This window comes from Stegodyphus dumicola, chromosome 3 (assembly GCF_044657685.1).
Source record: "Stegodyphus dumicola isolate Sdum_Otavi_A_Nest chromosome 3, ASM4465768v1".
In the NCBI taxonomy this organism is placed as follows: Eukaryota; Metazoa; Arthropoda; class Arachnida; order Araneae; family Eresidae; genus Stegodyphus; species Stegodyphus dumicola.
This window is the reverse complement of record NC_140770.1, coordinates 49,927,703-49,940,523: the sequence shown is the minus strand read 5'-3', so window position 1 is coordinate 49,940,523 and position 12,821 is coordinate 49,927,703. Positions and strand designations below refer to the sequence as shown.

Sequence of the window (12,821 nt, the reverse complement as noted above, 5' to 3'; positions counted from 1 at the left end):
CTTCAAATATAATGCAGGACTCTAACATTGGGTGGCAACAGTTTGAAAAGTGAAACGGACATTTATAGTGATTCAACGCAAAATCTCAAAACGAAAACAATAGTCCTTCAGGGACAAAGCCCCTTTGGACTAACAAGACAAAATAAACAGAGAGGTTTGAGTCCCCTTGGCCACGGAAATGTGACGAAGGGAAATAAATGTATGGGAAATGCCTAGTTTCACATTGCTTGCGTCATAAATGGTGGTATGATGATCTTGGTATATAATTAATTTCCTTGGAATAATTTCCTTTGATATGTAATGAATAGCCACACATGATACGAGATGGTTTACCTTACTGTTAAAGGAGATTTCCTGCGATTTCTGATTCGAAATTTAGCATTGTCTATAAGCATTCTTCAGTGGCCCGTGTGAGAAGATGCGTTATGTTCGTTACATGAAAACCAGGACTGGATGCATCCATTGCAAACCTGTAATTCTCAATTCTTAACGTATAACTGTCAAATGAATCCTATGTGTATAAATTTCCAAACCAGTCTCTTTCAGCTTTATGGACTGGATTACAATGTATCCCGCGACTTCGCCAAATGTATTCGTTTATAATACTCTCTAGAATGAAACGGGACTCTATTTTACTGGATTAGGGGATAAGAGAAGAACTTAAATTCAATATCTAGAAATCTTATGAATATTTTTTCCGATTGGGTGTTCGAAATATAAGACTACCGAACGTTAAATGCAAGAAGCAAAATATTCAGTCCAGGAAAGAGATAAAATCCGTTGATGTAATAACTGATTCTCTTTTGAACTTTATAATGTACTTTAAGGCCCCTATTTTTAAATTGGGAATTGCAAATTTGAAACTGCTAGCAAATTTAAATATTTAGGATCAGAAGTTAATATTCTCAATGATTTAATGCCCGAGATCCGTAGTAGAGTCACAGATGCTAACCGATGTTTTTTTAGGTTTCAAAAAATACTTGAAGTCTAACTTCACTAGCAGAAAAAAAAAGATTTTAATTTACAAAAGCTTAACCAGACCCATTCTTACATACTCTGCTGAGACCTGGGCAATGACAAAAAAAGTAAAAGTATCATTTCTGTCTCTGAAAGAAAAATTTTGAGAAGTATTTTTGGTGGCATAAAATGTAACAATAGCTGAAGAAGAACTAACTGTAAACTCTATAAATCCTTTAAAGAAATATATATAGTAAAATATATAAGGATTCAGAGAATTAAATGGTCAGGACACTTGTGCAGAGTGGATGAAAATCGAGTAACTGAAAAGATGTTCTCGGCCGGACCATTCAGCACCCGAAAACAAGGGAGACCTAAACTTAGGTGGCTCGACTGTTTGGAAACAATCTTAAATGTTTAAAAATAACCAAGTTAATGTCCCTGGCCAGGGATAGAAAAGCTTGGAATTCCATTCTGAGGAAGGCAAGGGTCCATCCTGGGCTGTCTGGCCATTGAAGGAGAAGAATGTACTTAAGTCTGTAAATATAAAGACTGAAGATATCTTAAATTGTTATAGAAGGACTTTGCCGTAGAGGCATTACTATTAAATAATATGTCATCCGGCGGACAATATATGAAAACATCATTTTACCGTTTGTTATCAACGAATGGTATAATTCAGAGGGCTTGGAAATTGCTTCTGAAAAGATATATTAGAATTGTCCCTACAGAAGTGGCTGACATATTCCCTGGTATGCCTTTTTTCTCAGAATATTTTACCTTTTACTATGAAAAAGGTTTTTTAAGATCAGGAATTGCCAATGTAACACATATGAAGATAATACTGTGACCCCTGTGCCTTCCAAAACTTTTATTTAAGTAAAATCCACCGAGTTATGATTGCTCTCCCATTTCAGTAAAATCTTCCCCAAATGGGTGAAATCGACATATACGAGTAATATATAGCAGACGAGGCCAGATTGGGAGAGAAAATTGCACTTGCATCTGCCGTTTATTACTACGGAGTGGAAATTGCTAGTGAAAAATATGCATTAAACTCATACTATTCAGTTTTTCACTCAGAAGATACTGCTGTGATAAAATCATTGAAATGGGTTAAAAAGGACAGTTAATGGTGAACATATAATTGTTCTATACTCTGACTGTCTTTCTTCTTTAAAAGCTCTCTTCCACCTGGCCCAATCAAACAAACTAATAATATAGATTAAGGATCTTTATCAGGAACGGATTAAGGATCATGAAATTATATTTAACAGGATGAGGGTACAGATGGGTCATGTCGGCAATGAAAGGACGGATACGCTAGCAAAAGAAGTTGCAGAACAGTCAGATATTGATATTATTGATCTGCAGGGATCAACAAAAAAGCAGTGATTGCTAAAAACAAATATATAACTGAAAAATGGATCCCCAAGTGGGAAGGCCAAAAAGAATAAAAGGATATAACAAGCAGATAAAACTGAAAAATTATTAATGTGTCATGATTTTGATTGCAATTAGATTTTAAGTGCCAAGGCAGATTGACTTTATATTTAAATAAATATAAGCTCCAAGACTCTGATCTCCGCAGCAAATGTAAAGTAATCAGAAACGGACAGCACTACATAAAGATCTATACATAAAAGGTGCAGGTTTTAAGCAAAATGGAATTTTTAATGCTAAATATGTTTTTAAGGATTATCAGATAGTGAGAAAGTTTTACAAGCGACTGATGGAACTGATAAACTAACGTGAACTACTACTACTAACTGATAAACTACTAACTGGTAAATTAATAACTGATAAACTATTACTCTGGAAGTTTCACTAACTACAAGTAATAATTATTTAGTATTTAAATGAAAGCTTTTTAGGGAAATTTATATTTTTAATTTGATTTCCTTGAAATATTAAATGAAATTTTTCTTAGAAAGTAAAATTCTTTGAAGTATATATCATTGTATTTGTTTTACGAATTTCGTGAGTGTTGCATTTATTCATGATTTACTCAATTTATATTTTAGAAGGAAGAATATGCTTTTATAAATAATATGTTCTTTTATAAATTTATAATGAAATTTAATTATGGTAAATATATGTGGTAAAAAAGTCAAATTCCTTTCTTTTAAACTGCTTTTATTTATCATAACAAAAAGATTATTTGTTATGATAACGTAAACAACAATGCATGTAAAGAAATTCTCTATGATTTTTGCAAACGCTACCATTATTTTCAATTTATTCTGTAACTCAGAAATGTTTCTTATAGCATAATCGTTTTTGTTAATACAACAGAATGAACTCACCAACTAAAGCTATGTATGTTAATATTGCAAAAACCCAAAGGATTTTCTTCTTATGATGATCAAATTCTACTCTAATCTGTAAAAGAGAAAAATGTTTAGAACAAAATCTTGGCAAAACTAATAAAAAAGTCTTGATTCAAAGAAATACTAATAAATTCCAAAAATATTAGAAAAAAGAATGCATTGTTAGCTGTAAAATATAAAAGGATCTTCAACTGAATCACGAGTTTATATCTAAAAAAATCTGATGTGTGCACCACATGACTTCCTTGTACGGAATATTAAATTATACCCATTTTTTCTTGCATTTCATTTAAACTTATTGGATTGGAGTAAATCTACTTCGTCGTTAGCGCATAAACCACAATAGTATAACTGCACTTTTTAAAATTCACTATATTTGTTTACCATAGCGACACTCTGGCCCTAGGTTCACTTAACAGCGCTACTTTCAAACATTTTTTAACTATACCTATGTCTTATCACTTAGTAAGATGCAATCGACCATTAACGGCCTTTACCAATATATTATACTTTTAAATGCGTGAAAAATCGAGTAAGTTGTATCCAATAATATGGAAGTTACTTGTGCACATGTTGTGCTAGAACTCAGAGATTACTAGCGACGGAGGCTTCTGTGGCGCCGTCCGTAGAATAAGTAACCTTTGAACAAATAAGGCGCTCGTGTGGCGCCATCTATTAGTAGGTATGAAAAGCATATTATTTGACTGGAGCTCTGGTGGCGAAATCTCTTGCAGGATGTATTGTAAGGCATTTTTAAAATTTCATAAAAATTATTCTTCTGATAAACAATAATTGGTAAGTAAAATGATGAAAAACACAATTTGCGATACATTGAAACGTTTCACAAGAGTAAAAGCTACCTGCTTTGGCAGGAACAAAGTCCATAGCGTTTTGTAATTTGATAAGTAAAACTATAAGTAAAGAAAATGAAGTAAAATCTTGACTAAATCGTTTTTTAACTCAGAATGCACAAAATTTATATCATCTTAAGAATTAGCTAATCGTTGCCACATGTTCTGTTCAAATACTATAATAAATCTAAAACGATGTATAAAAGAAATTAAGCAAAGAACAACAACAACAAAAAAGAAACAGTCTTTCACAAAAGATTCAGTATTTCTCATTCAATTAACTCAGTTCCCACTTCGCGACAAGGCAAAAATACATTAAAACTCATGATATCTGTATTGAAAATTGTGAAATAAATCTTAAACACTTATTTCCTCGAAAAAATTCCAGAATGGATTAAGCATGATTTAATTCGCAATAATAAAAAAGGCGTTATTGGGAAGCTTACTTTCTCTAGATTGGCAACAAATCTACTATTCTGCTGTTTCAAATGTAAACAATCAATAGCCGCCATGGAAAAAATTACTAGGCTTAGCGGCACTTAAACAACTTTTAAATTGGTGATAATTCTAAAAATATTGCATACAGATTTACTGAAGGCATAAAAATCTTAACCGGAAGATAATAACAATATAATTCAATCATTTTTAAAGAAAAAATACGCAATTTACAAACATATAAGAATAAAGAAACTGAGATCACTGAGCCGAGTAACAGAACGGATATATATATGTTACCGTGAAAGACAGAAATTGAAGAATGTCGACTTTCACCAGAGAATATCAACATTCACCAAATACGTCGGTGAAAGACCGAATATTTCACTACATTTTTGTATATTCGGACCCTCACCGGTGTATGTCGACAATCACAGATATGCTCTGGTGAAAGTCGAAATGAGAGATCAAAGTGCCATAATAGTTTAAGTTGTTGCAATAAATAAGATTTGAATCACATAATTTAGTAAGTTTTTTTTATTACTGTTATTTTATTTTCTCATTTAGAACGTACTGTATAATTAAGTAAGTTTTTAACTTCTATTATTTTCCTTTCTCATTTTGAATGTATTGTGTGTTTTAGTTTCTCATGTTCTCAAGTTCTTATTTTAAGTCTCAAGTGCGTTTATTCGAGACTGAATTACGGAGAAGAAAATATAATATTGTTATATGTTCAACATTCACCATTAGTACATGGTGAATGTCGACATTGACCAGTGTAAGTCAGAAATAAAAGTATTTGGAAAATATTTCGGACATACACCCAGAGACTATGTGAATGTTGACATTCACCGGTGAAAGTCGACATTCTCCAGATTTCGGTGTTTCACCATAACATATACATATATTTATATACTTTTGGTGCGGCCGATTGCAACCAAAATACGAAGTGTACATCTACATGTTATAGCAGTCCTATATACAAAATTTCAACGTTCTGAGGCTACTCGTTTATGAGTTATGCGAGATAAGTAGGTACGTACGTACGTACGCACAGATGCCACGAAAATTCTCTTCAGAATTCATTTTAAATAAGTTTTACAATTTTTTTGGGGGGAAAAGAGTCCTTTATCCTGTTCTTACGTACAGACAGTCACGCAAAACCATCGTTAAATTGCATTCGATAGCGGTTAAAATGGATATTTGCGTTGAAATATGATGCCTGAAACTTTTCGCGATTACAATACTTCCTTTTTACTTCGTACAAGGAAGTAATTAATTAAAATGTACAACAAATTTGCACAAGTTTAATAAGCTGCTTCTATTACTATAGCATACAATTCCATTCAAAAAGCTTCTGTCTTGTAAGCTCATACATTGGTATGAGCTTACACCTAATGGTATGATTTAATTATTTTTCTTTGAAAATTTTTTTATTATTATTGATGTGCTTTTAAAACTGCTTCCCTTAAAATCATACATTTTATAAAATTAATGGCTAAAGAATTATGTTTTGTTTGTCTCTAGTAGTGAAAAGCTTATAGGAATAAAATCAATATATTGCAAAACATAAAGTAAAAATAACAGCTTTAAGGTTTTAATATCGTTAAGCTTCTTCGAAGGAAAAAAAAATATGAAAGTTTTCAGATTTTATATAACGAATAAAGGGGTGTTTTTTTAGCGTTTTGTGTGTTACCGTTATTTATTAAATATCATGTTCTTCACACTTAAACCATAGAATTCGATTCAACAACAATATCAGAAAATAATTTAAAAAGAGGGTATCTTAAGAATTTCCGATAAACAATCTCGCGCTCTGGAGATAAAAATGCTTTTTCGAGATGCTCATATTCGAGTGGAGGACGATATTATTCAAAATTTGATGTTTTTAGGTACCGTTGTTTTTTCGCAGTGCAAGAAATATACATACATTCATGCATATTCTTCATTATTTAATTTCTTTAAATATATTTATATTGAGTCTGTCATTTGGGAGCAACAATTTGATAATGAAACACGGTTTATAGTGAACCAACGCTAAATTCCAAAAAGAAGTTAATAGTCTTTCTAGGCAAATTGTCCCTTTGGGCTAAAAAAATCTACTTTTCTTAAGATTTTAAACCTGATTTACAGTAGGCGACTATTTTCTACAATATTTAACTTTTAATTTTATGTAAAATATACTTTCATTAGTAAATTATGTTAAAAATCCTTAATTTAAAGTCATTCCTTAGATTTAATTTCATTTTATCAGATTAAAAAAAAAATTCGAGTAAATTACAATTAGCGCAGTTGAACTGGTACTCAACTGGTCAAACTGGTATTTTGTCTTCGTATGATGCTTTCGTATGCCATTACGAATGAAGGATTTGAAAGAGTTTGTTTTTAATTCAAAAACCACTAAATTCTATACACTGAAGATTTATGCAATTTGTCATTTAAAATTAGGCAACAATTTTTTTTTCGAACTGACGTTGGTTTTATAGAAAATCTCTGCATACTTCAAAGCAGCCAAGCACTGATCACAAAACAAGGAAATAGTCTTCTTCCAAAATACAGATATTTTTTTTACGAAACCAAGGTAAATATAAATTTAAAATTTTCAATTTCGAACTTAAACGTTTGCTTTATGGGCAAGAGAAATTTACCGTAATCAGAATCACAATAAGATTATAAATGAATATATATGTCAATGTTTATATTCTAATATAAAATTCATTTGATTACCATTGGTTCCAGCAAATATTACTAAAAACCTCATGCAAAATAAGATGGAATTCTGCTTCTCTTCATTTTGGAGTTTGCCACTGCAATGCGTCTGGTAACAGAATCTGCTAAATGCTGGCAGTTGTTCACATTGAAGTTCTTGCTGTGGAATTCAGCCTTGAGTCACCCACAGCTTATATAGTACAATTACACATTCTATTTTACGCGTAGGTTACGATTACTTACCTCTCAGCAGATTAAACTAAATGGATTTCGTCACGGAATCGACTGATTTAATTGGTGGTGAAAAGGGAAAACAGACGATCGTTTCCATGCGACGCATCTATCACCAGCAGTTAACGTACAAATTTTAACGAAATTTTTCGTTGTTTTCAGTCCTAGCACGATCAACGCAATCATCCAAACGTGAAAGAAGCAAAATGTGATTTTATTTTCACTGAAATTAGAAAGGCACTGTCCATCTACCTTACCACAAGGGACTCCAAAAAACTGATTAAATATACATAACCTGTTTAAAGTCAAACATTTTATTATCTTCACGGTTTCAAATCACGGATCCAGGAATAGAAGTTAATTATAGAAACGCATGACCTTAACCGAATTTTATTAATATAATGACTTTTACTTCACATCCCGGACTTAAATTGATCTCTGCTAGGATTATATTAATGAACTGACGCTGAGTTTAACAAGAAAAAAAATAAAAATGTTATTACTAATGTGATTTCTTGATGAATAACAGTTATTTTGCTTGCCATTGAAAGATCTGTGAACCAGCTTTTGTTTCAAAGGGTCAAAAACTTTTTTCCGAAGGAAAGGCAAAGTTTTCTTTTCGTGTTTCCTATATGCAACACAAGAGTTTAAATAACAAGAAAAAAATTGTACTTCCTTTCAGAACTGCTACTTCTAACAGCACAAAAAATGTATCGCATATCAGATGAGGAGATAAAGGGTAAAGCTTTCATGCTAAGTTAAAAATTCAGTATTCATTTCAATATTATTGTTCTTCATAATTTAGGTTGGATCATAAGAAATATTTATGAAAAGAAAGGGAAGATTATAATAAAAAAACTTCTCAGTTTCTTTATTTAAAGCTATATCAAACAAAGTGCCTATTAAAAGTGCACGATTCGCTCTGAAACTGATTCAAAGACCGCTTGACCGAATAAGCAATGATTTCACAAAGCGGAGTGTAACTCTTTTACAGCTCAGGGAGAACTGTTTTTGGAAGCGTCTCAGAAAATTTTGATTCCTCGTATGGTAACACTAGTATTTTCTTTATCATTTACTGGAAACGTCTTCGGCATTTGTACGCGTATATTTGTATGTATTAATGCATCACAGATGTGTTATTCATTCACGAAATGTGTAGAATCATTAGGGTATTTTGATGCTGGAGACGCGAAAAATAAGCAATGCCGTCTCCAGGACTCCAACCTGGACTTCTCGAGTACGCACCGAGTGTGCTACCATTACACCACGAAGGCATGCAGAAAGAAGAGAGAAAATACTCCCCCTTTTAAAGGGTGACTGAGGATTAGGGGATCCAATAGCCAAATCCTGGTGGTGAAGAAGCATCATCCACCATCTATTTTTAGTTCGGACGCCACTAAGAGTCTTTTCAAGATGTAGTAGGTTAATAGTAGTTTAATATAGTAGTAGGTAGTAGTTGTAGTAGCAGTAGATCACTGTAGGTTCTTTTGATACTGCACACTTGAAACATAAGTAATCCCCTCAGCGGGATTGGAACCTAGACCTCTCGAATACACGCCGAGTGTGTTGCCACGAAGGTATGTAGAAAGGAGGGAGAAAATACCTTATAACTGATTCAAAGAATAGATTCACGTTTCTGTGCAAGCGAGTGTCTGATTCGAGGAGAAAGACTGTAGCTCATTATGATTTCATCCACCCAAAGCTGTTGTTGGAAGTTTGCCATGAAAGTTCAATTTCCATTTTAGGATAGAAAAGAATGTTTATCCTTCCACGTCAAAAATGCGCTTAATTTTATATCATATCTCAACGTTTTAAAATTTTCTATTCTAGAATTTTATTGTTAGGTCCATGAAGGGAAAAACTTTTATGAAATCGCAAAACTACAGTCGAAAGAAATCTGTTCAAAGAGTTAGCATATGAGTGCCGTTTCTTGCGATCCCACCACTCGTTCGATTCTTTTCGTTCTTTGTTCTATTCTCATCAACTGATCTCGATTCACTTCTCCTCATTAAACTGCGTCATTCGTTAAGCTTCATTAAAAAAGATCAAGTATTTTTTGGTGTGTTACACAGCAACCAAAGTTTGGTAGTCTTAATCTTCGCTTTACACTTCAGGAACAAGTGACAAGTGACGGGGAATGTGGGCACTGTTACTCTACCATAGAGGTTATTCAGTATAGTACCACGTCCACCATGATCTAGAGCACCCTTGGGTGGTAAAAGGGAGGCCTCGTGCCGGACGCCCAAATCAAGAGCCTAAGGCATCCCAAGGGCAGTCCGCAACACCAAAATGCCGCCTGGGAATTTAATAATAATAAAATAAGAGAAAGGCTGAGATATGTGGCAAGATTATACATTGTCATGAAAAAGCTGAAATATATGACAAAATTACGCAGTGCCACAGAAGGGCTGAAATATGTGACTTGTGCATCACTGAGACATAAATGGTGAATATATGCAAACTGTTGACAGTATACCATTCTGGAATTCCTAGCTAATATAGACAACGTATGTACAAGTAATCACTGCTCATTACATATTACACGGAATTCTTCAACATGACTGAGTTACGTTAAATAATACTACATATGGACATATAAATGCTGCAAATTGATAAAAACTGAATTATATTTGTGTGACCAATAATGTAAATTATATTTTCAGCAAAATTACTAAATGCATCACATCTAGTACATATGTTACGGTGAAATACCAAAATCTGGAGAATGTCGACTTTCACCAGTGAAAGTCAACATTCACATAGTCGCTTGGTGTATCCGAAATATTTTCCAAATACTCTTATTTCTGACTTACACTGGTAAATGTCAACATTCACCATGTACTAATGGTGAATGTTGAACATATAAGAATATTATATTTTCTTCTCCGTAATTCAGTCGTGAAAAAACGCACTTGAGACTTAAAATAAGAACTTAAGAACTTAAAACACACAGTACATTCAAAATGAGAAAGGAAAATAATAGAAGTTAAAAACTTACTAAATTATGTGACTCAACTGTATTACAACAACTTAAACTATTACGACACTTTGAACTGCACAAGAGGCCCTTGCTTTTACAACTGCATTTATTTGTGGAACACTTCCTTTTGCAATGACAGCGTGTACATATACTCCTCTCATTTCGACTTACACCAGAGCATATCTGTGATTGTCGGTATACACCGGTGAGGGTCCGAATGTACAAGAATGTAATGCAATACTCGATCTTTCACCGACGTATTTGGTGAATGTCGACATTGTCCGGTGAAAGTCAATATTCTCCAATTTCCGTCTTTCACGGTAACATATGTAATAAATACAAATTACAAAGCTACTAATAGTACATGCAATATATGCAGAAGACGACAATTTAATTACTATATATGATGCAAAAGGCTGATCACTACATAAGATACAAAAAAAGAGGACAGTTATCATGTAAGCATTTATAGTAATTACACAGATTATTAACTGATTAATAGAATTCTTGCAAATATAATATAATAAGTTATGTTACTATAACGTAACTAAGTAACATTAGGCAGTACTGCATGTGAACATATAAATGCTACAAATTAACAAAAGATGAATTAAAATTTGCGTGACTGTGAGTGTTATTAGTATATTCAACGAAATTACTAATTGCAGTACATCTAGCTTACACTACATATGAGATTATACACAATAAACAATATTATAACACAATAAACAATATATGCAAATATGATGATAAGTGATCGCTATGTATAATGCAAACATATATTAAAAGATATAATATCTTTGCCGTTGTTTAGTTGAATACATACTTTAATGATGTAAATCTGACTACAGTCGAAACATATCTCGTTTAACGTTTCAGAATACTAATAAGTATGCATAGTAATCGCACTGATTGGCAACCAATTTATATAAATCAAAATAAATTGATGCATACAATAATAAAATAACAATGAACTAGTGAATTTATATACTTATGTCTATAGATCTCTTACAGACACATAAAATTAAAAATAATAATAATAAAAATCTGCCGATAATCACATAAATTGGCATGTAAATTTGTTTTCAAAATGTTAATATACACCCTATAGTTCATTATGCCATTGATAAAAGTAGTTTCCTTACATCTGCCTAAGACATGTAACCCCAAATCATAACGGATTGTCGGCGATGCTTTACTGTTCGTCCGAGATTTCTCAAATCAAATACTTTATTTGGGTTGTCTCCATATCTAGCAGAGACATTGGGTTATTTCTAAAAGCAGGAGTGATGGAAAATGAGCAAAGCCTTCGCCGGAAATCGAATCACGGACCTCTGGAATACACGCCCAGCATGCAGACCACTACACCACGAAGGCACGCTAAGAAGACGGGAGAAATACCTTATAACCTTACGATTGCCATCTACTCCAAGTACGTTCTGCTTACGTTCATCATTAAATACAACAGTTTTCCAAAAGTCTGGATGGTCGTTTACATTTTTTTTTTTTTTTTTTTTTTTTCAAATGACAGCATTTCCTTTCTATTGACTTCAGACTCGTAATATTTGTTTTCGAGCTAATCGTACTTTAGAAAGAAACTCTTTAAGGGTATTTCTTACAATTTGGGTACAAACTTTTTTCTTAATCCGGTAGTTTCAATTCTGTACCACTTAATGTTTTGGATCTTTTTTAACTTGTTGTAAAAGATATCGTTTATTATACCTGGTCAGCTTCTCAAAGTCGCCTGCTTCTTGTCCTGTTTACAAAATATGTTGATTCCAGATGCATTTTTAGTATGTATTATATAGCTGAAAGTGATCTGTTAATAACTTGAGCAATTCCTCATATATTTCTCCAGATTTTCTCTGCAGTTCCAAGCTGTAGTTTGGCCCATCAGCGGCCGAAAGGTACAATCATTAAGCACTGGTAGTACCGACCTGAGTTCGATTCCAGACGAACGAGTTGACTGCATGGGCGTTTTCGTGGTTTCTCCCATGTGTAACGTGCATACGAAGGCAGTTCCGCTTAGGACGTCCTCCAGGAAGGCATCTTTCCAGGAAAGTTTCAGAAAATCTTAAGGTAAACTCTTGTAACACACAAGGATGTCTTCGAGTGTTAATTTAAACTTTGTAACTCTTTAAATAGCCTATGAATGGGCAGAGTCGATATCTCTTTGACGATAAAAAGGGTCGTTTACAAGAAAGTAGCTTTATACAATCAATTTTGCTTTGTTTTGTTTTGTTTTGTTTTTTCAAATATGATTTTGTATTTAATGACTAGTACAAACCTTGATAAACTAAACAGTAAATGAAGGTCAACAATACATAA

General features: G+C 32.9%; 1 protein-coding gene across 3 annotated transcripts in view; it reads right to left on the bottom strand.

The window, feature by feature from the left end:
* The window catches only part of LOC118180886 (layilin-like), a 36,276-nt gene extending 28,814 nt beyond the window's left edge, over window positions 1-7,462 (bottom strand). For 2 of the 3 annotated variants that reach the window (XR_015040197.1, XM_085812876.1), the window contains exons 1-2: window positions 7,301-7,462; window positions 3,264-3,339 (exon numbers count right to left, since the gene is read on the bottom strand). Coding sequence is in view for 1 of the 3 variants with exons in the window: in XM_085812876.1 (XP_085669002.1) it covers window positions 3,264-3,339; window positions 7,301-7,303 (79 nt within the window). In the remaining 2 variants the exon portion in view is untranslated. The remainder of the gene's footprint in view (window positions 1-3,263; window positions 3,340-7,300) is intronic. The other variant, XR_015040198.1, reaches the window with a different exon arrangement.
* Window positions 7,463-12,821: the final 5,359 nt, after the last annotated feature.